At 33.8% G+C, this 22015-nt stretch overlaps 1 protein-coding gene and 1 long non-coding RNA gene across 3 annotated transcripts; both read right to left on the bottom strand.

The window, feature by feature from the left end:
- Window positions 1-10349: 10349 nt before the first annotated feature.
- On the bottom strand, window positions 10350-12813 carry LOC104227839 (uncharacterized). 2 transcript variants are annotated; one of them, XR_711196.2, is made up of 4 exons: window positions 12439-12813; window positions 12305-12338; window positions 11116-11458; window positions 10350-10613 (listed from the first exon to the last, which is right to left on the bottom strand). It is a non-coding gene; the product is annotated as an uncharacterized lncRNA (long non-coding RNA). The 2 variants fall into 2 exon arrangements; XR_711195.2 differs by having other exon boundaries at window positions 11116-11233; window positions 12439-12809.
- A 4395-nt stretch (window positions 12814-17208) lies between these two features.
- LOC104213409 (E3 ubiquitin-protein ligase ATL31-like) lies at window positions 17209-19147 on the bottom strand. The gene has a single exon (XM_009762904.2). It carries the CDS (start codon window positions 19002-19004, stop codon window positions 17535-17537), a length of 1470 nt encoding a protein of 489 aa, XP_009761206.1. The 5' UTR covers window positions 19005-19147; the 3' UTR covers window positions 17209-17534.
- Between the last annotated feature and the right edge of the window lie 2868 nt (window positions 19148-22015).

Here is a 22015-nt window from a genome sequence, read left to right on the forward strand (position 1 = left end):
TCAATCCATAAAGACTCTTATTTAATTTGCACACCATGTGTTTCTTTCCAGCTACTTCAAATCCTTCTGGCTGCTCCATATAAATTTCCTCTTCCAAATCTCCATGAAGAAATGCAGTTTTCACATCCAACTGCTCCACTTCAAGATCTAGGCTAGCTGCTAAGATCAAAATTGTTCGAGTAGAAGTCATTTTGACAACAGGTGAGAAAATTTCATCAAAATCAATACCTTTATTTTGTTCGAAGCCTTTAACCACCAATCGAGCTTTGTATCTGACCAGCTTGCCATTTCCATCTTTCTTGAGTTTAAAAACCCATTTGCATTTGAGTGGTCTTTTACCCTTTAGACAAGAGGGGTTGCTCTGATGGTAAGCAACCTCCACTTCCAACCAAGAGGTTGTGAGTTCGAGTCTCCCCAAGAGCAAGGTGGGAAGTTCTTGGAGGGAAGGATGTCGGGGGTCTATTTGGAAACAGCCTCTCTACCTCAGGGTAGGGGTAAGGTCTGTGTACACACTACCCTCCCCAGACCCCACTAAGTGGGATTATACTGGGTTGTTGTTGTTGTTGTTGTAAGTTCAACCAGCTTGTACGTGCCATTTTTCTGTAGAGATTCCATCTCTTCTTGCATGACTTTCATCCACTGGTTCTTTTATGGATGGGACAACACCTCCTTAAGACTTTTTGGCTCCCCCTCATCACTGATGAGGACATACTCTGTGGAAGGGTACCTGCATGACTCTACCCTTGGCCTCTCTGATCTCCTCAGAGGTTGAGGTTGTTCTTCTCCCTGAGTGGGGTGCTCCACTTCCTCGACACCTTCATCAAGTTGCTCCCCCTGCTCAATAACCTCACCAGGTTGCTCCCCCTGCTCGGCAACCTCGTCGGTCGTACTTTCTGCACTTGTGGGATTGTTAGAAGTAGAAGGAATAGTAACAAAGTTAGGAATTATACCATTCTTCGCCTTTTCTGACATATCAGCAGCAGTTCCAACTTCACTTTCTCGGAAGACTACATCTCTGCTTCTGATGACCTTCTTCTTTACAGGATCCCACAGTCTGTACCCGAACTCTTCATCTCCATATCCGATAAATATGCAGGGAACAGATTTATCATCCAGCTTTGTTCTCTGCTCTTTTGGTACATGTGCAAAAGCTCTGCAACCGAACACCTTCAGATGCGAGTAGGACACCTCCTTGTTGGTCCAAACTCTCTCTGGGATTTCAAACGCCAACGGAACTGATGGACTCCTATTGATCAGGTAACAGGCTGTCTGAACTGCTTCACCCCAGAATGACTTAGGCAGTTTAGCCATTCTGAGCATGCTTCTCACCTTCTCCACAATGGTGCGGTTCATCCTCTCGGCTACGCCATTGTGCTGTGGGGTTCCAGGAACTGTCTTTTCATGTCTGATCCCATGACTTGAACAATACTCTTCAAATTCCCTTGAAGTGTACTCACCTCCATTGTCACTTCGGAGACGCTTTAGCTTTCGACCCGTCTCCCTTTCTACTAGAGCATGAAACTTCTGGAAAACTTGAAACACCTGATCTTTGGTTTTCAAAATATAAACCCATAATTTTCGTGAAGCATCATCAATAAAAGTAACAAAATATTTGTTACCGCCCATTGATTCAATTTCCATTGGGCCACAAACATCAGAATATACTAAATCAAGTATATTCAATTTTCTTTCAGACGATGTATGAAATGAGACTCTATGTTGCTTACCAAATAAACAGTAGTCACAAGGTTTTACCGTTGTACCTTTGGCATAAGAAATGAGTGATTTCTTGGCAAGAATCTGCAATCCCTTCTCGCTCATATGACCCATTCTTTTGTGCCACAAATCTGCAGAAATTTCATCTTGTGCCGCGTTCAATTCACCTTAGCATATTTCTGCATTTGTCCTGAACAACGTGCCACGAGCAACTCCCTTTGCACTCACCAATGATCCCTTAGTGAGTCTCCACTTTTGATTTGCAAAATGGTTCTCGTATCCATCTCGGTCTAAAGCAATTCCCGAGATCAAGTTCATCCACAAATAAGGTACATGACGCACATCCTTTAGAACCAATGTGCATCCGACATTTGTCTTGATACAAATGTCACCAATCCCCGCAATCTTTGAGTAACTTGTGTTACTCATTCTCACTGTGCTGAAATCACCTGCTATATATCTGCAAAAAAGATCTCTTACCGGTGTGTCATGGTAAGATGCCGCTGTGTCAACCACCCATTCCGACTTTGGACTTGACAGGTGCATGCATTCCTCTTCCTCATTTATAAAGAGGATAACACTATCATTGTTTTGCACCATGGCGGTTGTGTTGTCGTCATTCTTTTGGCCACTGGTTTCACCTTTGCCCTTCCTTGGATTTGGGCAATCTCTTTTGAAGTGACCTGGTTGATCACAGTTGTAGCAATTTCTGGCTCTTGATTTGGATCGGTTCTTTGACTTCCCACGAGCTCCGGATCTACCATAGTTGCTCGAACTCCTTTGATAACTCCTGCCTCCACTTTCTGTGATGAAAGTCTGCCCTTGATTTTCAGGCTTCTTTCTCATCTTCTCATTGAGTAGAAGAGCTAATGTGACATCTTTCAACTCAATTGTAGTCTTACCGTGCAAGATGGTTGTTTCCAAATTATCGTATGAAGATGGCAACGAGTTCAATAGCAAGATGGCTTTATCTTCTTCCTCTATTTTCACTCCGAGGTTGGCAAGTTGTGTGATTAGTCCGTTAAACACATTTAAATGTGACAAAAAATTCGTACCTTCACCCATGTGTAGGGCGTATAACTACTTCTTCAGGTACAATTTATTTGTCAATGTTTGGGACATGTATAGGCTTTCCAACCTTGTCCAAATTCCACATGCAGTGTCTTCATCAATGATGTTATTTACCATATCATCTGATAAGTGCAACCTGATTGCATTAGCAACTCTTTCATCTAAGTCAGCCAAATCCTCAGCTTTCATGGTATTAGGCTTTTTGGAATCAGCATCTAGTACCTTGTGTAATCCTTGTTCCCCTCATCCTTCTTTGTCATGTTAAGAAACCGTTATCTCCGTTGAATTTTGCTACCTCGTACTTTACTCCGGACATTTTTATTTTTCACCGAGTATAGTACTACAGACAGTGAATAGTATTTCTTTGAACGAGCAGAACATGTGCTCTGATACTAGTTGTAGGGAATAAATCCCCACAGAAATAATATTCACGATAATAAAAGCGGAATAATAATGTAGCACCGAGATACGGTAATTAAAGAGAATAAAAGAGTAAAATCGATATCAAGATTTTTACATGAAAAACCCTTTTAATAAGGGAAAAAATCACGACCCCGAGAGGAGCAACTGATATCACTATAGTAAAGAATTTTACACTTTGTAGGTCCGAGTAAAATACTCCAAAGACCACTACAACACTCAAAAGAAATAACCTTCTTTTGATATTCCCACCTCACTACAATATCACTCACTCTCTATTTTTCTCACAGACTATTTTCTTATACCTTGTCTGTGAAACCTCACTCTTTCTTTCTCTCTTTGTTGGTGTATAAAATGAGAGTTGAATCTCTCCTTTTATAGGCAGAACCTTACTCTCTCACGCCTACTGTTTTTGACATTTTTCTCTTCTACAGATTTGGTATGCCTACCAATCTTGACTTTTGAATCTTATAGATTTCACTCAACCAAAATCAGATTTGGTATCATTATTGCTTTCCCCTTTTTTTCCTTTATATATTATTTAATGGGGATGGACCCCACATATAAGACACAAAATTTTAATAAATAGAATAAAACAATCTGAGCGATCTATAAATTACAACATACAAATAAAGTTGCACTTAAGTCGAGCACATAAAGAACGTTTTTCATGACCAAATTCCCATCTAGTCTTGGATCATTAACAACAGAGAATCGTTCTCTAATGCTTTCCCACAAGTCTTTAGCTACTTCCATATGTGATATGATTGAACGCAGAGTGGGTTCGATTGTGTTCCGTGTCTACACTACTAGAAATCAAGTGATTTTCGTCCACAATTTCCGACCAAATTCCGATCGTTTTTAATTGGAAGGAAAAATAATGGTCGCAAACGTAGACCGACCGCAATTGGTCAAAAATTTCCGACCGAAATCGGTTGGAAAATTCAATGCATTGACTGCTAGTCAAACTTTATTTTACGACCGAAATCGATCAGATCATTAAATATATTTTTTTTAATTTTAAAATTTTCGACCGAAATCGATCAGAAAATATTATTATTATTATTATTTTAATTTTAGTTTTCCGATCGAATTCGGTCGAAAATTTAAAAAAATAATTTTATTTAATTAAATAATTATTTGTAAATTATTAATTTATTTAAAAAAATAAATATAAATTCATAATTTCCGACCGAATTCGGTCAAAAATTTAAATAATCTGGAGAATTTATTGGAAATTTCCGACCGAATTCAGTCAAAAATTATGAATTTCTAGGCAAAAAAAAAGTGATTTCCAAATGGTTTTCATTAACAAAATACTACCAACTAGAACTTAAAACAACAAAAATAGTCCTAAAAAATATCATCCATGATCATATAATTCTAAAAAGTTAATACTTGTTATAAAATATTACTCAAAATAACAATATGGAACAAGGAAATAAAAGCAATTTAGTAAAACATGAACAAGAAATGGAGATAGAGAGAAGGAAGAGATTTTCTTCTTCAATTATGTGTATTTTCCTATCTATTACAAGGCCTTTATATAGGGATGAAAAGTGAAGAAAATATGTCATGGAATATGTCATTGAACATAGAAAATATGTCATTGAATATGCCATTAAGCATTTGACATGAAGATCATGGAGGAAGAGTAGACATCCATAATATGATATTTATCATAACACTCCCCCTTGTATGTCCATAAATAATGTGCCTCATTAAAACCTTATTAGGAAAAAACCCTATGGGAAAAAAAATCCTAATAAAGAAAAAAGAGTACATGTGTTTAGAAATACGCCTTTTGGTTGCCTCGTTAAAAACCTTGCAAGGAAAACCCAGTGGGACAAAACCTTGTAAGGAAAAAAGAGTACATCGCGTATTAACTCCCCCTGATGAGAGCATCAATTCACATCCCAATCTTGTACACTAGTTTCTTGAAGGTTGATGTCGGTAGAGATTTGGTGAACAAATCAACCATATTATCACTTGAAAGAATCTGTTGCACATTGATATCACCATTCTTTTGAAGATCATATATGGAAAATAACTTTGGTGAAATGCGATTTGTCCTAACTCCTTTTATGAATCCTCCCTTCAATTGAGCTATTCATGATGTATTGTCTTCATACAAAATTGTGGGTAGTTTGTAACACTTCAAATTATTTTTGGCTCGAATAAGATGTATTATAGACCTCAACCATACACATTCTCGACTTTCTTCATGAATAGCAATTATCTTAGCATGATTAGATGAAGTAGCCACGATTGATTTCTTAGTCGATCGCCAAGATATGACAATACCTCCACATGTAAACACATAGCATGTTTGAGATCAAGTCTTGTGTGTGTCAGATAAATACTCTACATCGGCATAACCAACAAGATCGGGATTGCAATCATTGCCATAAAATAAGCCCACATTGGTAGTCCCTTTTAGATAACACAATATGTGTTTGATTTCACTCCAATATCTCCTTGTAGGAGCAGAGCTATATCTTGTTAAGATATAAACTAAAAATGTTATGTCACGCCTTTTAGTGTTAGCAAGATACATTAGTACATCAATTGCACTAAGATATAGTACTTCAGGACCAACAAGTTCTTCATTATTTTCATGAGGTCGGAATGGATCTTTATTTATATTGAGTGATCTCACAACCATCGGGGTACTAAATGGATGTACTTTATCCATATAAAATCGCTTTAAAATCTTTTTAGTGTATGTTGATTGATTGATAAAAATTTCATCTTTCATATACTCAATTTGTAAACCAAGACAAAATTTTGTCTTTCCAAGATCTTTCATTTTAAATTCTTTCTTTAAACAGTTTACTGCTTTAGGAAGCTGCCTGGGAGTTGTAATGATATTTGAATCAACATACACAAAGATTATAATAAATTCAAATCCAGATCTTTTTATAAAGATACAAGGACAAATTAAATCATTCTTGTACTCTTCTTTCAATAGGTATTCACACAGGCGATTATACCACATGCGCCTTGATTGTTTCAATCCGTATAAGGATTTTTGAAGCTTTATTTAATAGATTTCTTGGAAACATTAATATGCTTCAGAACAATTTTAATCCTTCAATGATTTTCATTATACGCATATCAAGTTTTCATGTATTGCCAGATTAAAACTTGAAATAATTATATTCACCATAAGAGAACATGTATCCATATAATCAATGTGAAGATATTTACTAATTTTCTTGTGTCACAAGTCGTCTTTATGTCTATCGACATGAAATTTTTGCACAAGAACATATTTATACCTCCATTGGCTTTATACTTGCAAGTGTTGGGACTATCCGCCCAACTTCACATTTTTTCAAGTGAAGTCAATTTTCATTGCGTATTTTTCATTTGGCCAATCATTTATCTGTCCAAATTTCATAACAGATTTGAGCTCAAGATCCTCGTCAATATTAATAATATTGAGCTCTACATTATGTTAACAATATTGTCGACGATCATTTTATATCGGTTCAATTATTACACAATAAAGACATAACTTATTGAGATCTCTTTATCTCATTATTTTCAGGTACCTGAGCCTCTCACATGAGGTCTTACAAAGTGTTATGTCGTGGTGCTCTTCTAGAGCACTTGCCTCCTTATTATGACCATTTTGCCCCTCTTCTTCTTCAAGGAGTTTTATCTTTGGAACCGATTGGTCTGTTATGCTTCATGTGTGCCATAGACTCTGTCCCTCATGGACTTTATTCTATTTGGAGCATTAACAGCTGAAATATGACATTTAGCTTTGGGACAGCAAATGTGTCTGGCAATAATTTATAAATTAATTATCACTTGAACTTCAAGTTCATATTTTCTTGTACGAGGATCTATATGTATTCATAATAATTCATTTCACGTATCACTTTCTCAGCTATCCATTTTTTCCCCTAATGTTAGGATCACCAACACATTTTCCAACCTTCTTTGGGAACCCATCTTTGTGCATTGTGGTGGCATAATTAAATTATATAGCACATTCATATTTCTATATAGAAATTCTTTGGTTCCTGACCCTGAACCGATTGTGATAGGGAGAAATTTTCATAACTTGGCTAGATGCGTACAAGTGCTGGTGTATATTAAATAATACATCTCATACCAAATTTCATTTTTGGGAGTTTTGTTCTCATAACCAATAATTTAGCTATAATTGGAGGCATACAATTTCCGCTAAACCAACTTGAATTTAAACCAGTATTATTAAGATAAATCATCATAATTTATATTCTGGAATTGTGCTCTAATAATTTGAGCAAGCAATCTTGCAAAAACCAAACTGCAAGTTGATAACAAATGCACATGTGACCATAAAATAGATGCATCTATTAAAATCATATAATAGTAAACGGTCCACATGGCAGGTGACTGGGCCCATATATATATCACCTTTTATTCCTTCCAAAAATCAAGGGATTCAATCCCAACCTTTAACTGGTATATCATGAGAATAAGCAGCACAAGAGAATTCTTGAAGAATCTTCTATTCTTCAATATGTGTCAATGTAATTCTTAATTAATTTTTCGCATCATAATTGAACCGATATGGTCAACCGGTCATGCCAATTAATATTTATTTTAGTAAATCTCTAGTTTACTTGTGGCATATGATTCCAGCATCATGCTTATATTTGTGTAGTACAAATAGAAAGAAGATCGGGTAACCTTTCATATTTACCCGGTATGATTATAGAAATATGAAGATATTCAATCTTCCTTTCATTTATAGTCTCAATATGCCAATCACTTTGACTTATATATTTGAAACTCAAAAAGTTTCTTTTGAGACTTTACAATATCAATGTCATGAATAAGTTTATTCATCCGGGTAGTAACAAATTAGTTTTTCCGGAGTTCTTAACAACTTTTGTACTACAAGATCTTTTATCATACCATTCATATGGTAAATGTCTCCTTCACGGAGAAAATTATATCATAATAAATTGTCATGGTCAAAATCATCATAAGCAAAATCATTTCTTGCTTTAACTTTGCCTTTAATAACTTTTATAAGGCATGAGAAAATAATATTTGGCGTACCACATGTACGCGACCAATGGCATATTCATGTAACCACACAATAATATTTATTCTCTTTATTTTACTCAAACCTCCCTTAGAGGTGAGTTGTGTGGTGTTCATATAATCATGAATTGCACGTCTTTATCCATTGCTTTTATCACATATTGTCACATTCAACTTTAGGAATGAGTTTGCATTCTCAATGCTTATCACAAGTCACATTCTCTTCAAGGAATGGATCATAATCAGCGATGTGCTTTATTATTTTCATACCAATTTGATGGTAAGCATTGCCTTCACATTTTGAAGGACTATTTTGAGAACCCTTATTGTTCTCCTTTTATAATCATAGTGATGATTATTATTATTTTGATATTTGGAACACTCACGTTCATTGTTCAACCACTTGTCTTCATTGAAACTTATTATGCACTGCTATCACATTCACTTCAAGAATGGAGCAAATCAAGTGGGACAATTTTCATGCCTTTTCATGATAAATATATTATTTTTCTTTAGTCATCATTATATCATCAATATGGTACAGTGAGACTCAAATCCAATGTCTTACCAAAATAAAAACATGTTAGGCCATGACAAATTGGGACTCAAACCCAACTCTTATCATTATGAAGCATCAGGACTTGATCCCGATGTCTTAATCAATAGCATAATAGGCTAAACAATATTGAGATTCATTCTCAAGCATTAATTTCAATCACATGCCAAGAAAGTTGTACACAGCTAATTTGTAACTTAGCAAATCAAATTTGTTTTCTTAAATAAGTGTACAAATCTTAAATCAGTGTAAAGCTCTATCAATTATTTGTAGCATCTATATGAAATACAACATTTTGTAATCAGAATATTTCTTCTAAATTGTATTAGAATTTAAATGGATCATAAAATAATTGTCATAATATTTATTGGGCCTCTCTAAAAAATATTGTTGTTTTCGGGATATACCCTACCAATTGGATTTGATTTAATGTCATGACTTTCCTTCACTCAATTCAACCAAGCAATTAGTGAATAAATTTATCAAAAGTACAACATATAGGTAACAACACATATATAGTACTAATACATAAATTCAGCATTTATATTACCTGAAAAGTGTCATTATAGGTAACAACTTACCAGTTGTAGCTTATGCATCATTCATATAAAATACTTGAAAATGGTAAGCCAATAGCAAACATCAAGTAGATCATGGATACTCGAAAATACCTCATCTAGTAGTCATACTAATCATTGTTTCTTTCAAATGATACGATCATAAATTATGAAGTATACTTTCTCAATAGCTGGTTTGTTTTCCAAATTTCAAAGAAGTAATTAATCAACCTAGATAAAGATGTGAAGTATTTCTTGTTTTCTTCAAGATGATTTATGCTTCTAATCAGTATGACCCAAATTATTTTATTATTATTATTTTTTTTTAACTATATGCAAGTGTAAAACCCAAAATAGAAAATATTCATCAAAGTAAAAGAAAATGTTAAAAGCGACAAGACATATTGAAGATAGTTAACACACAAATATACATAAGACAACTTATATAACATATTCTTGGTTACCATGACATGCATCATATTAACAATTAACTGGTACTATGATTTTCACTTATAGAACTTCAAAAAATTTATTTCATTCATGTGATATAAAAAATGTAATATTAATATGTTCTTATGCAATACAGGTGTTAGTACGAAGTTGTGCGCATATGAGATATTAAAGAAATAACAAGTAAAAGATAATTATACCTTCGTACGTTTCATTACTTACCATATGTAGTTTCTTTTTACATCTAACCATGATATGATATGTATGGCTTCTAATTGCAATCTTTTCGAATGTAGACAAAATTTTGTAGATATATATAAAATTGGTGAGAGACTCGTGTTGATAACATGTTATAAAATATTACTCAAAATAACAATATGGAACAAGGAAATAAAAGCAATTTAGTAAAACATGAACAAGAAATGGAGATAGAGAGAAGGAAGAATTTTTTTCTTCGTGTATTTTCCTATCTATTACAAGGCCTTTATATAGGCATGAAAAGTGAAGAAAATATGTCATGGAATATATCATTGAATATAGAAAATATGTCATTGAATATGTCATTAAGCATTTGACATGAAGATCATGGAGGAAGAGTAGACATCCACCATAATATGATATTTATCATAACAATACTATATTTGAGATATTCTCATTACAAACTCCATAAATTAAAATACATAAATTAAATAAAATCTATCCGAAATGAAAGTCTAATCGGACTACAAGAATAATTGTAGTGTAGTCACTTTGTCTAATAAATTTATCCCTGAAGAATTTCCACATTCATGTACCTGTGAAACAAGAGTCATAATTTTAGTCATACTTTTTGATATCACGATTCAGAAAAAAAATGAAACGTTAATCAAAAAATATATATTAATTAGTAAGATGTATGTATTCTACATCATTAACCTATGTATTCTACGTCTTCAGTCTTTTATGTAGACGTCAGTAATGGGCCAACAGTAAACATGGAAAGAAATTGCTTGAGGACCAAAGCCGAAAAATCAACAGAACAGAGACATGGTTTGAAATACCCGAGCGCAACCTATAATTGAGGAGACCAAATATACTCTACCAGTTTCATACATTTTCAACTTCATTAACCTATGTATTCTTCGTATTGTCTTTTCTATGTAGCAGACAGTAATAGACCAATTAAGAACCAAAATTGATAATGGAAGTCCTGCAACTTATTTTAACGCAATATCAGACACCAGACTGTTATCTCAACCCAAAAGAGTGTAAAAAGAGATCAAGCAATCTAGTTGTTGCAAAGCATTAAATTACTACCTGAGCAGGGTCTATTTCATATGAGTGAGTTTCTTTATCTTCATCATGTCCACCTTCAATTTACCGACGGATTTGCTTACATTAAACCCATCCCATCTAGGCATCCCCTCGTTTATTACTAACCAATAAAGAGAATATGATTTTATTTGTTAGCAATTTGTAGCAGAAAAGCAAAAATCAGTGACGAAGTTATGGGCTTCAAATTTTTTCATGATTCTACCTCACAAATCTGAAACAATGCATACGAACTTCTTGATACTCAAAACAGAATGTAAAATAAGTAAGTCCAACGCATTAAACACATACCTCAAGTGAAATCCTAGCCTTAGCTATGGCTTCACCACTGAAAGATATCATTACGTAATGTAAAAGCAAATATACATAAATTTGCAACAGAAGTTACAGTTTGATTATTGGACTTGCACTTACCATTAATCTAAGAAATAGGTAAAAGTTGTGCAATCATTTTAGTGGATCATGTATTTGAAAACTGATGCAACAGTATAATGCTTTTACATTTACTTTATACACTCACATCTAGAGGAACCATTACTATGAACAGAGGTTGAGTTTCTAATAGCCAATACTTTAAACTCTTACTAATTGAGAAGGCTACTGGAAGCAACAGATACGAGATACAAAATTAGGCTACCCAAGCTAGATGAAATAATATTGCTATTCTTGAACACGACCACATGAATGGACGGGGAGAGTCAGAAGCGGATCCGGGATTTAAATTCTATGGGTTAAATTTTAAGGTTTTTAAGATTGAACCCATTATATTTTTTAAGTTATGGGTTCATATATACTATTTTTGCAATTTTAATGAATTTTTACATACAAATTTTAATCCGCGTCGAAAATTATGGGTTCAGTTGAACCCAGTACACTACATCCGCCTCTGGGGAGAGTAAGTCAAATGAAAAATAGCACCTTTAAATTCTAGAGAAAAGGAAAATATCTCGCCTTCAACACACATTCAAACACCTTCAACATACAGTCAAGCTAATTTTTATAAGTAGCTGGAGAAGTAAAAGGCAAACGTACAATGTTAAATTCAACCTTTCTCAAAATGAACAAATAACTAGATTATACCTATTTTCAGATTTAAATAGTAACATCAAAAATAAAAATCTCATTTCCAGAAAAATAAAATGAAAAAAATTTCGAAAGAAAATAAGACACATACCTTGAAGAATCTCAAAAATTCGAAAATGAAATGTCTGAAAGAAGTAAAAAAAATTAGATGAGCCTGGGCATTCTCAGTCAAAAATAATAAACAAAAAATTATAACGAACAATTCCAGATTACGGAGATAGATACCTCCGATTGTATAGTTGTACTCTCAAATCTGTTAAATGCCGCAAAATCTAGCCGGAAAAATACAAATCAGAAGAATAGAAAAAGGGATTGCACTATCAGATGACTACAGTTTTTGGTAAAATTAAGACAGACAGTTAGGGTTTGACGCTCTGGAAAAATCTGGTCCATTCCGTGGTCGGCGCGCGAAACTTCCGGTACATCCCCGCCGTTAAGGCATCGAAGGCGTGGAGAGGAGTCCCAAGTAGCTGGGTTAAGGTGTATTAGGAGAGAAAGACAGCTGTAGCAAAGTAGGGTATTTGAGAATCCTTGGAGTCCCAAGTAGCTGGGTTAAGGTGTATTTGGGAAATTTTGGGAAATAGGAGGGAGAAATTACCGCGTCTGCTTTTGGAGCCAAAAAGAAAGAAATTTTAGGCAACAAAACCAAACAATTTAGTTGAGAAATTAAATTTTTCTTAATAACAAAAATATTTTTCGCATCAATAAAATTGCTAAAATCTCTATATTAGATAAGTGCAACAATACTTTAATTCGTATGATGAAAATAGCGAAAATCTAAGTGCTTAGTTTTGTTAGTATTATTTACATCCTTTCAAAATTTAAATTATCTCAAATAAAATGACAAAACAAAAATTATGTGTATTTAATTATAAAACTTAAATATCTAAGTGCTACTACTGCCCTATTCTTTATAATTGTCAATTTTTTCCATCCACAATAAAATCACAACAACCTCAATATTAAGAAATGATAAATAAAGAGGATGAAAAGGAATACTATAAGCCTTTGGGTGAGCTATTTTAGCTGCAAGAGGAACAGGGCAACTTGAGATAGACGAAAGATAAGAATGTAATTTCAAACAGGTTCGATCGGACCAAAGAGCAGTATACGCCTTTAAATTCTTTGCTAAAGATAAAAATACGAACTAAGAATGTCCGACACTAGATGTCTATAGTATATAAGCTATATTCGATATAACATTTGCTATATTAAGATCTCTCTCTCTCTCTCTCTCTCTCTCTATATATATATATATATATATATATATATAAAAAGTCTGCACGTACTGCTGCGTCAGTAAATAACTGTTTTTAGTAGTGTGTATAGTATATAAACTATATTCGATATAACATTAGCTATATTAAGATGTCTATATAGTATAGTATAGTATACTATACTTTTATGAGTAGATGGTATCAGAGCCTAGGAATATATATATATATATATATCAAGTAAGTATTAAATATTGTTTATTTAAAAGCTATTTATTATTTACACACACACAAATATTAATATATCAAATTGATAATTAAATTAAATTCTAGCTAACAAATTACTATGAATCAATGAAAATCAAACTAATATTTTACGAAAACCTATCCTATAATTCTTCTTATTGTATAATTTATGTGTAATATTATATGTAATTATTTCAATATTACTTAAGGATATCACTAATGCATTTCTACTTAGTGTAGTTATCATTTTATAAACTAATCAATGAGTAATATTTCTTGAGAATACTGCTAATACACTTCTACTTAGTAGAATTTTCAGTGTATAGGCTAATCAATCACTAATTTTTCTTACTGGTATTACTAATACACTTCTACTTAGTGTAATTCTCAATGTATAAGCTAATCACTGATTTTACTGCTTCATTATAGTCTGCAAATGTGCTTTACGTGATTTCCTGCTTTAAGTCCTTATTTATGATTATTACTCACTGAGTTGGAGTACTCACTTTACTTCTTGCACCCCGTGTGCAGATTCAGGCGCATCTGGTCCCGCTCCCGAGTGCTGATCTTTCGATCTCAGGCGGATCCGAGGAGTCTTTGGGTAGTTGTCGGCGTTCGCAGCCCGAAGCTTTTTCCCTATCTTATTCTCCATGTCCTTAATTACTGTATTAAACTCTGTAGATTTCTCTAAGTATTCCAGATTGTTTAGATGCTTATGACTAGTGACACCCCGGTATCGGGCTGTGTTGGGTTGTATTCCGCATATTATATTATCATCTTCTTAAACTTTGGATTATTTTATCATGCTTTAGACTGTTTCTTACTGTTTAACTGTTAAATACTAAAATGGGAAGTGTCGGCTGGCCTTGTCTTCACGAGAGGCGCCATCATGACCGGGTTCGGGTTTAGGGTCGTGACATTACTGATATTACTAATACACTCCTACTTAGTGTAATTCTTAATGCATAAGCTAATGAATCAGTAATAGAGTTTAAGACTATACTAATACATACTTAAATAGTATAATTATTAATGTATAGGCTAATGAATCACTAGTGTTACTTCAGGATACCACTAATATTACTTAACGATACCACTAATAAACCTTCGCTTACTTTAATTATCAAACTAAAGATAAACAATCACAAATATTTCTCACAAATGTCATTAATACACTTCCATTTGGTGTATAATTATCAATGTATCGGCTAATCAATCACTAACGTTACTTATACAAGGGTACCATTAGTTCATTAATTATTAACGTTACTTAAGGACACCGTTAATACATTTCTACTTACAGTAATTATCAATTTATAAGATAAACCATCATTAATATTTTTTACGGAAACGACTAATACACCTCTTCTTAGTATGTAATTATTAATGTATAGGTTAATATATGTAGTTAAGGATACTACAAATTCACTTTTAGTTTGTGTAATTATAGATTATTAAGCTAATTACCACTAATATATTTTTAAGTTGTGTATTACCCCCACTTAGTATAAATTTCAATAAATAGGCTAATCAACCACTAAGATAATTAAGTAAATACTTACCGAGGGACTTATCGACAGCCTCCTTCAGTATTGTGTAATAAAAAATACAAAATAATTATCTATAAGATTATATATTTAAATTACCTACGGAAGTCCATCGGTACTGTAAGAACAAAATTCAAATTATTATGTAACTTTACTTTCTTTTTCACTTATTATATATATATATATATATATATATATATATACACACACACATACGTAGATATAGGACATAGTGTCCAAATAAAAGTAATTTTAAAATACACACACACACGAATATATATATATATATATATATATATATATATAAGTATTAAATATTATTTATTTAAAACCTCTTTATTATTTACACACAAAAATATTATTAAATTTATATTTTAATTTGTACAAAAGCATTTTTTCGACCGAATTTGGTCGGAAATATTGAATTATAATTATTTTGGTTGTTTATATATAATTTTTGTCTTGGGAGAGAAACAAAAAATTCAAACTTTTCGACCGAATTCGGTCGAAAATTTGAAAATTTTAATAAATAATTAATTTTGTACATTATATACAAGTATGACCAAATATTTGACCAATTTCCGACGGAATTCGGTCGGAAATTTGGTAAATTTTTAATAAATAATTATTTTTGTACATACAAATATTTGACCAATTTCTGACCGAAATCGGTCGGAAATTTTATTTTTTTTGCTGATATAAGTATTAAATATTGTTTATTTAAAACCTCTTTATTATTTACACACACAAATATTATTAAATTTATATTTAATTTGTATAAAAGCGTTTTTCCGACCGAATTTGGTCGGAAATATTGAATTATAATTATTTTGGTTGGTTAATTAAATATATATAATTTTTGTCTTGTGCGGGAAACAAAAAATTCAAACTTTGCGGACCGAATTCGGTTGAAAATTTGGAAAAAAATTAATAAATAATTATTTTTGTCATTATATACAAGTATGACCAAATATTTGACCAATTTCCGACCAAATTTGGTAAAATTTTAATAAATAATTATTTTTGTACATTATATACAAGTATGACCAAATATTTGACCAATTTCCGACCGAATTCGGTTGGAAATTTTGTAATTTTTTAATAAATAATTATTTTTTTTACATAATATACAAGTATGACCAAATATTTGACCAATTTCCGACCAAAATCGGTCGAAAATTTTATTCTTTTGCTGGTAGTCAATTTTTGTTGACTTTTGCGACCAAATACTCTTATTTCCGACCGATTTCGGTCGGAAATTTTTTCGACCTTCGATCGGAAAGCCTTGGACGAAAATCACCTGATTTCTAGTAGTGTTAGGACATCAACAACGAGTTAATAGTCCACTAATCTTTCAATATCTAGAGATTGCTCATTAGGTCTCCTAATTGTCCCTTCTATAAACCTAGACTTCTTTCTCGCCCTCAAGGCGGTCCTCAGGGACAGAGCCCATTCATAATAGTTCGCATTTCAGTTTCACTTGCGTTATCAATATTTCGGGTTTGTCATTCGATGTTATATCATAAAGAGAGATTATATTTCTCGGGTTTGTTCCATCACTAGCACTGCTCTTGCTTGGACTACTTCCCTTACTATTGTTCTCCGACCATGAGTATGATGGTCTAAGGCCGTGGCTCCAATGGCACGCCATAATACAAAGAGAATTAGGCTTGGAGAGGAAGGAAAAGCGTGCTTCTTCCATTGATATTGGACAGCATATATACAAGTTAACAAATAATTCTAGAATCCCTAACAAAAATGGAAAAGATTACAACAAATTCTAGTTTACTAGTTTAATATAAACACTAAATATTTACATAGCCTCCTATTTTGCGTCACATATCAGTTCTGTGATTCACAGACTTTCTCGTAAATTGCTCTAGATATTGGCATGTTTTAGACAACTCTACGATTAATCTGCGGCATGTATATCCATTTTGCCGTTTGCAGAATGCGCTGCATAATACTTACCAATTCCATACGATGAGAAAATCAAGATCAGCACCATCATCTTTATCAAGGAAAAAAAAACATAGTATCGAGTATATTTTCTTTCAGTTTTTCTATTTTCTTGTATTAAAATTGCATTGAAGAATGAAACCGAGAACCAAGAACAAAATTACATCATTGAAGGTGTCTCAAATACTAAAACCACCAACTAGATAAACACACTTGAAAGTCCTCTAACCCCGCAAAAACCAAAAAGTTGAAATTATTTGTTCGTAAACAATATCAACATTTTAAAGAATTTCTACAAATCGACAATCTTGAATTTAACTTTTGGCATTGTATTTTGCAACAAAACTAGTATGGATTATGCTTTCTCAATTGTCAGCAAACTGGCTTCATCACCTTTTGGCTCCAAGCATTTGAACGACGGCATTTTGATTGCCATTTTTACACTGCGTGAAGTGGACCCCTCTTCGATATCAACCATTATTTTCGGTGACTTCAACGATGGACCTCTAGTAAAGAATGGTGATACAATCTTTCTTCCTTCTCCATTTCCGGTTCTGTACCCGCTTCTAGTGCTACCAAATCTTGATAAAGTGACTGCGCAACTCTTTGTCCGGTTCAGCAATGCCCGGTTCATTACCTCTTTCCTAACATTCTCCGGTAATCTAAGAGTATGCTGGTCCAAATTCTCCCCCGCTATCACCAATGAGTGGCCGGTCGAGAATGATCTAAACCTGCTCAATGTCCTTGGTCTCTTCATAGAAAGCGACCTTGGCGGCCGCTTCGGCACGTTGATACTCAAATTTCGCGTAACATTACAGGTCTTCTCTTGTTGTACCATCAAATTTTCATCAGTCTCTATTTCTATTGAGACTTCGTTATTGCTTTCCTTCCCGACACCTTTTCTGTACTCTATTTTAGTGCTACCATGTCTTGGTAAAGTGACTGCACAACTCTTTGTCCGGTTTAGTAGTGCCCGGTTCATTACCTCTTTTCTAACATTCTCCGATAATCTGAGAGTGTACCTGTCCAAATTCTCCCCCGGTACCACCAATGAATGGCCAGTCGAGTGTGACCTAAACTTGTTCAAAATCTTTGGTCTCTTTATAGAAAACGATCTTGGTGGCTGGTTCGGCACGTCGAAACTCAATCGCTTAACACTAGAGGGATCCTCTTGCTGTTTTATATTTTCATCACTCCCTATTTGTATTGAAACTTCCTTATTTTGCTGCAGATTCTCTGTCCCTTCTTGATCAATGTTTAGTACCTCATGAGCTTTAACCGGTGGTTCATCAGGTTGAGGAATACTAAGGTCAGCTCGACAAACGGGGCAAGTGACGTGAGACTTGAGCCAAGCACCGATGCATTCAGGGTGGAACACGTGATCACACTTTGGGATCAACCGCAGCTTTTCGTCGTCTTCAAACTCGTTCAAGCATACTGCACACTCCAAACCACCCTTGCCAATATGATGATCCTTCACTTCGGCGTATGCAAAGGTGGGGAAAGTCTCGATGACTGAATTGTCGAGTCCACGTGTTGCAGCAGAAGGGCGTCGGCGCGTGGAAAGTGTTTGGAGGATGCTGTTACCATTAGTGGAGATGCGGTAGCGAATGTAAATCGAGAAAAGTGCAACGAAAAACAAGGCAGCTATGAGAACCACTATGATAATGGCCATTGCTGGGCTAATACTTGGACGTGGGTACCGGACACGATTCTCGGGATTTGATGGCAGCGCTGCCGCATTTGGAATCATAGGACGCGATAATACCAACAAGATGAGGAGATAAATGGGAAGTGAAACGAATCCATCATGAGCTTTCACCATGGCTCATATAATGCAGTTAAATATAATCCCTCTGTTTTTTGGCGATGTAATGAATACTGCGGGTTTGATGGGTGGAAAAGTCAGTTGTAGTATTTGAAGGAGGAAAAGAAAGAGAGAAGGGGAGAGTTTAGCTTCTATTCGATTAAAGGTTTGCATAAATTATTATAGGGATCAAACTGGGTGCTGATCAACCGAGATGTTCTAAAACTGGACCTACTTTTGGTCATAAATGGATGGCTTCAACGTGGGCTTGGAGGATTTTAATAAGGCGAGTAGTTTGTTTTTTTGCTTTCATTATTTGGACGGAATATATATTTGCTTTAAAACACATTCACTTAATATTGTAAAAATTGCACGGGCGCCCTATTTAGTCGCTCCCATTTAACCTATACCTATTTTTTTTAAAACTTTTAATTTGTATCCAGTTTTTAAATAACTTCAGCCTCCTCCTCCTTTTCTTCTTTCTTCTTCTTTGCCAAAACCTGATACCAGCCGTGAATGCAAATCCAGTTCCGTTGCTTTCTTTGATTTCGATAACTGGTGCGTATTGTCAAACTTGAAAATATCAGATACTTGAGCAGCCACTAACCGTGGATAAACTCATATTCATATGAAAACTTCAGCCCTATTTACGTTGTGGCAATGCAAGACATGACTTGCAGCCACGATAATTAACCATAAAAAGTTGGTTAGTTTTCCTTCAGAATATTGTGAAACTTTCGACCAGACTTGCAGCCACGATAATTAACCATAAAAAGAAGAGGAAATTGTAGCTAGATAGAAACTGCTCTAGAGCTGAAGTTTCCCAGTTACAACACAGAAACTTCAGCTCTACACAGAAACTTCAGCTCTAGAGCTGAAGTTTTCCAGTTACAACACAGAAACTTCAGCTCTAGAGCTGAGCTTCAGGCCCGGCTACTAGAATGCTGAAGTTTTACATGATTGACTTTACTACTTCAGCCCCGTGTGCTGAAGTTATGCGAAAAAGCTGGTACGCTTGCAAATTTTTTTGCAAAGCGGACACAAGTTAAAATGTGACACAAAAAGCGGGTATAGATACAAATGCCCCCTTAAGATTTGGGGTGAGGTTCAATTCTATTGTTTACTTTTAGAAAATGTGTACCAACCCAAATTTTTTTCTTAACGGTTCAATTTTTTATTTCACTGTTTGGTATACTAAAAATAATACTTTTCCAAATTATTGCAATTGATTCGATTCCTTTTTATTAGTATCAATTCAGATTAGGTTCGATTAACTTCTAATATATTTATTTCGTTTTTTGTAAAAGAATTTTAGGTACGCTCCCTAAAAATTTTCGTTAAGTATTAGCTGACTCTATATTTAACAATGTCCAAATTAATTAATATATAATAGGAAGTGAGAAATAATTGGTTTGATGTGTTGCAATGAACAATATATGTTGGAGGAGGTTGGACTTGGAACGAAGGTGTTTAACAGTTCGACGGAAATATTAGGAACGAAAAGAGTTGGAAGAAGTATCGTACCTACCAGCTTGTTTGGATTGTTGTTATACGTCGTTTCATAATGTATCGTATTGTTTTGTACAATATTCTTTGATTAGTACAACAATTGAATAGATTGTATGCGTGACAACAATTGAATAGATTGTATGCATGACAACAATTTTATGATGTCACGCATTAACCATATGAAAAATAAACTTGCAGTATTACTAAGAAAAAATAGAATAGAGAGTAGAATTATTGTATAAAAAGCAGGATAAAAGATAAAATATGATTATTTAAAAATAAAGAAGGACAACATGAGAGAAAAAAGCAAGGAAACGATGTCACCACGCCAAATTCGTTATTCTATAAAGTGACACTTTTCGTCGTTACGTAACGACGGATGTAACGATACAATAAAATAAAATTTAAGTAACAATCAAAACAAACATTGTATTTAAAGTAACAATACAATACGATATACAATAGGTAACAACCATTCAAATAAGCTGTAAAATTATCTTTCATTTTGTAAGTATTTATCCCTTTTCTTCAGAAAGTACTTAATTATCTGATAAATCTTGAGTATATTCTTTTGGGAGAATTGCCATCACTAAAATGATCTTACATTTTGTAAATTTGGTTACGATTAAAACTCGAAATACTTTCTAAATCAATCTCATGTCAACTCGTTCCGGGTTGTTTGAAGCACAACTTAAGGGAAAATTCATAATTACCCTCCTAATGTTAAACGATTTTGCGAGATGCACCTTTTACTTTTACGGGGACCTACGATCCTCAGCTATATTTGAAGTATAATAATAATATCTCTTAAAGCCAATCCTAGTTTCAAAAATAAAGTGTAAATTACGCACCAATCTTAATATGCCACGTGTAAAATCAATTAATTTTTATTTTTTTCATTTTTCTTCTCTATTAATTTTTTTCGTTATCTTTCTTTTCTTTTTCTTTTTCTTTCCTATTTCACTTTATTTTTCTTCACTATCCTTATGTCTATAACCCACTTCACCTTCATGCTTCTAGATAGTCGGATACACCTTACTAAAAGATTGTTGACCTGTCAGAGATGGAGACTAGCACCAGACCATGCTTGAATCTGATTTTAAAAAAAAAGCAGTGACATGAAAACGAAAAAGATCCTCCCCCCCCCCAACTAGAGCTCTCCAACAACAGAAGAAGTCATGGAAGCCTAGACGAAAACTTTTAAACTTCTCTCATCTTTCTCAAACAAGATTCAAATCTCTTTGGCAAGTTGAAATTCGAATCTAGTATTGCAAAAATTGAAATTGATTTTCTATTTTTTGTGATTTTAAATTTTTTTTTATCAATTGAGAAATTGGTCGTAGTCAAAGAATAGTTTTGATGGAAAATATTAATGTATAGGTATGAGATGTTACTGAAAGCGTTGATGATCAAACTCACCAAGGATAAAGATTGATTATTTGGCTGATTTTACTTTTGGTAGAAAGTAAGCTTGTGGCGGTAGTTATGGTGATAGTGAAGGAAGAGGAGGTGGCGAAAAA

Source organism: Nicotiana sylvestris, chromosome 12 (genome assembly GCF_000393655.2).
Source record: "Nicotiana sylvestris chromosome 12, ASM39365v2, whole genome shotgun sequence".
Taxonomy (NCBI): Eukaryota; Viridiplantae; Streptophyta; class Magnoliopsida; order Solanales; family Solanaceae; genus Nicotiana; species Nicotiana sylvestris.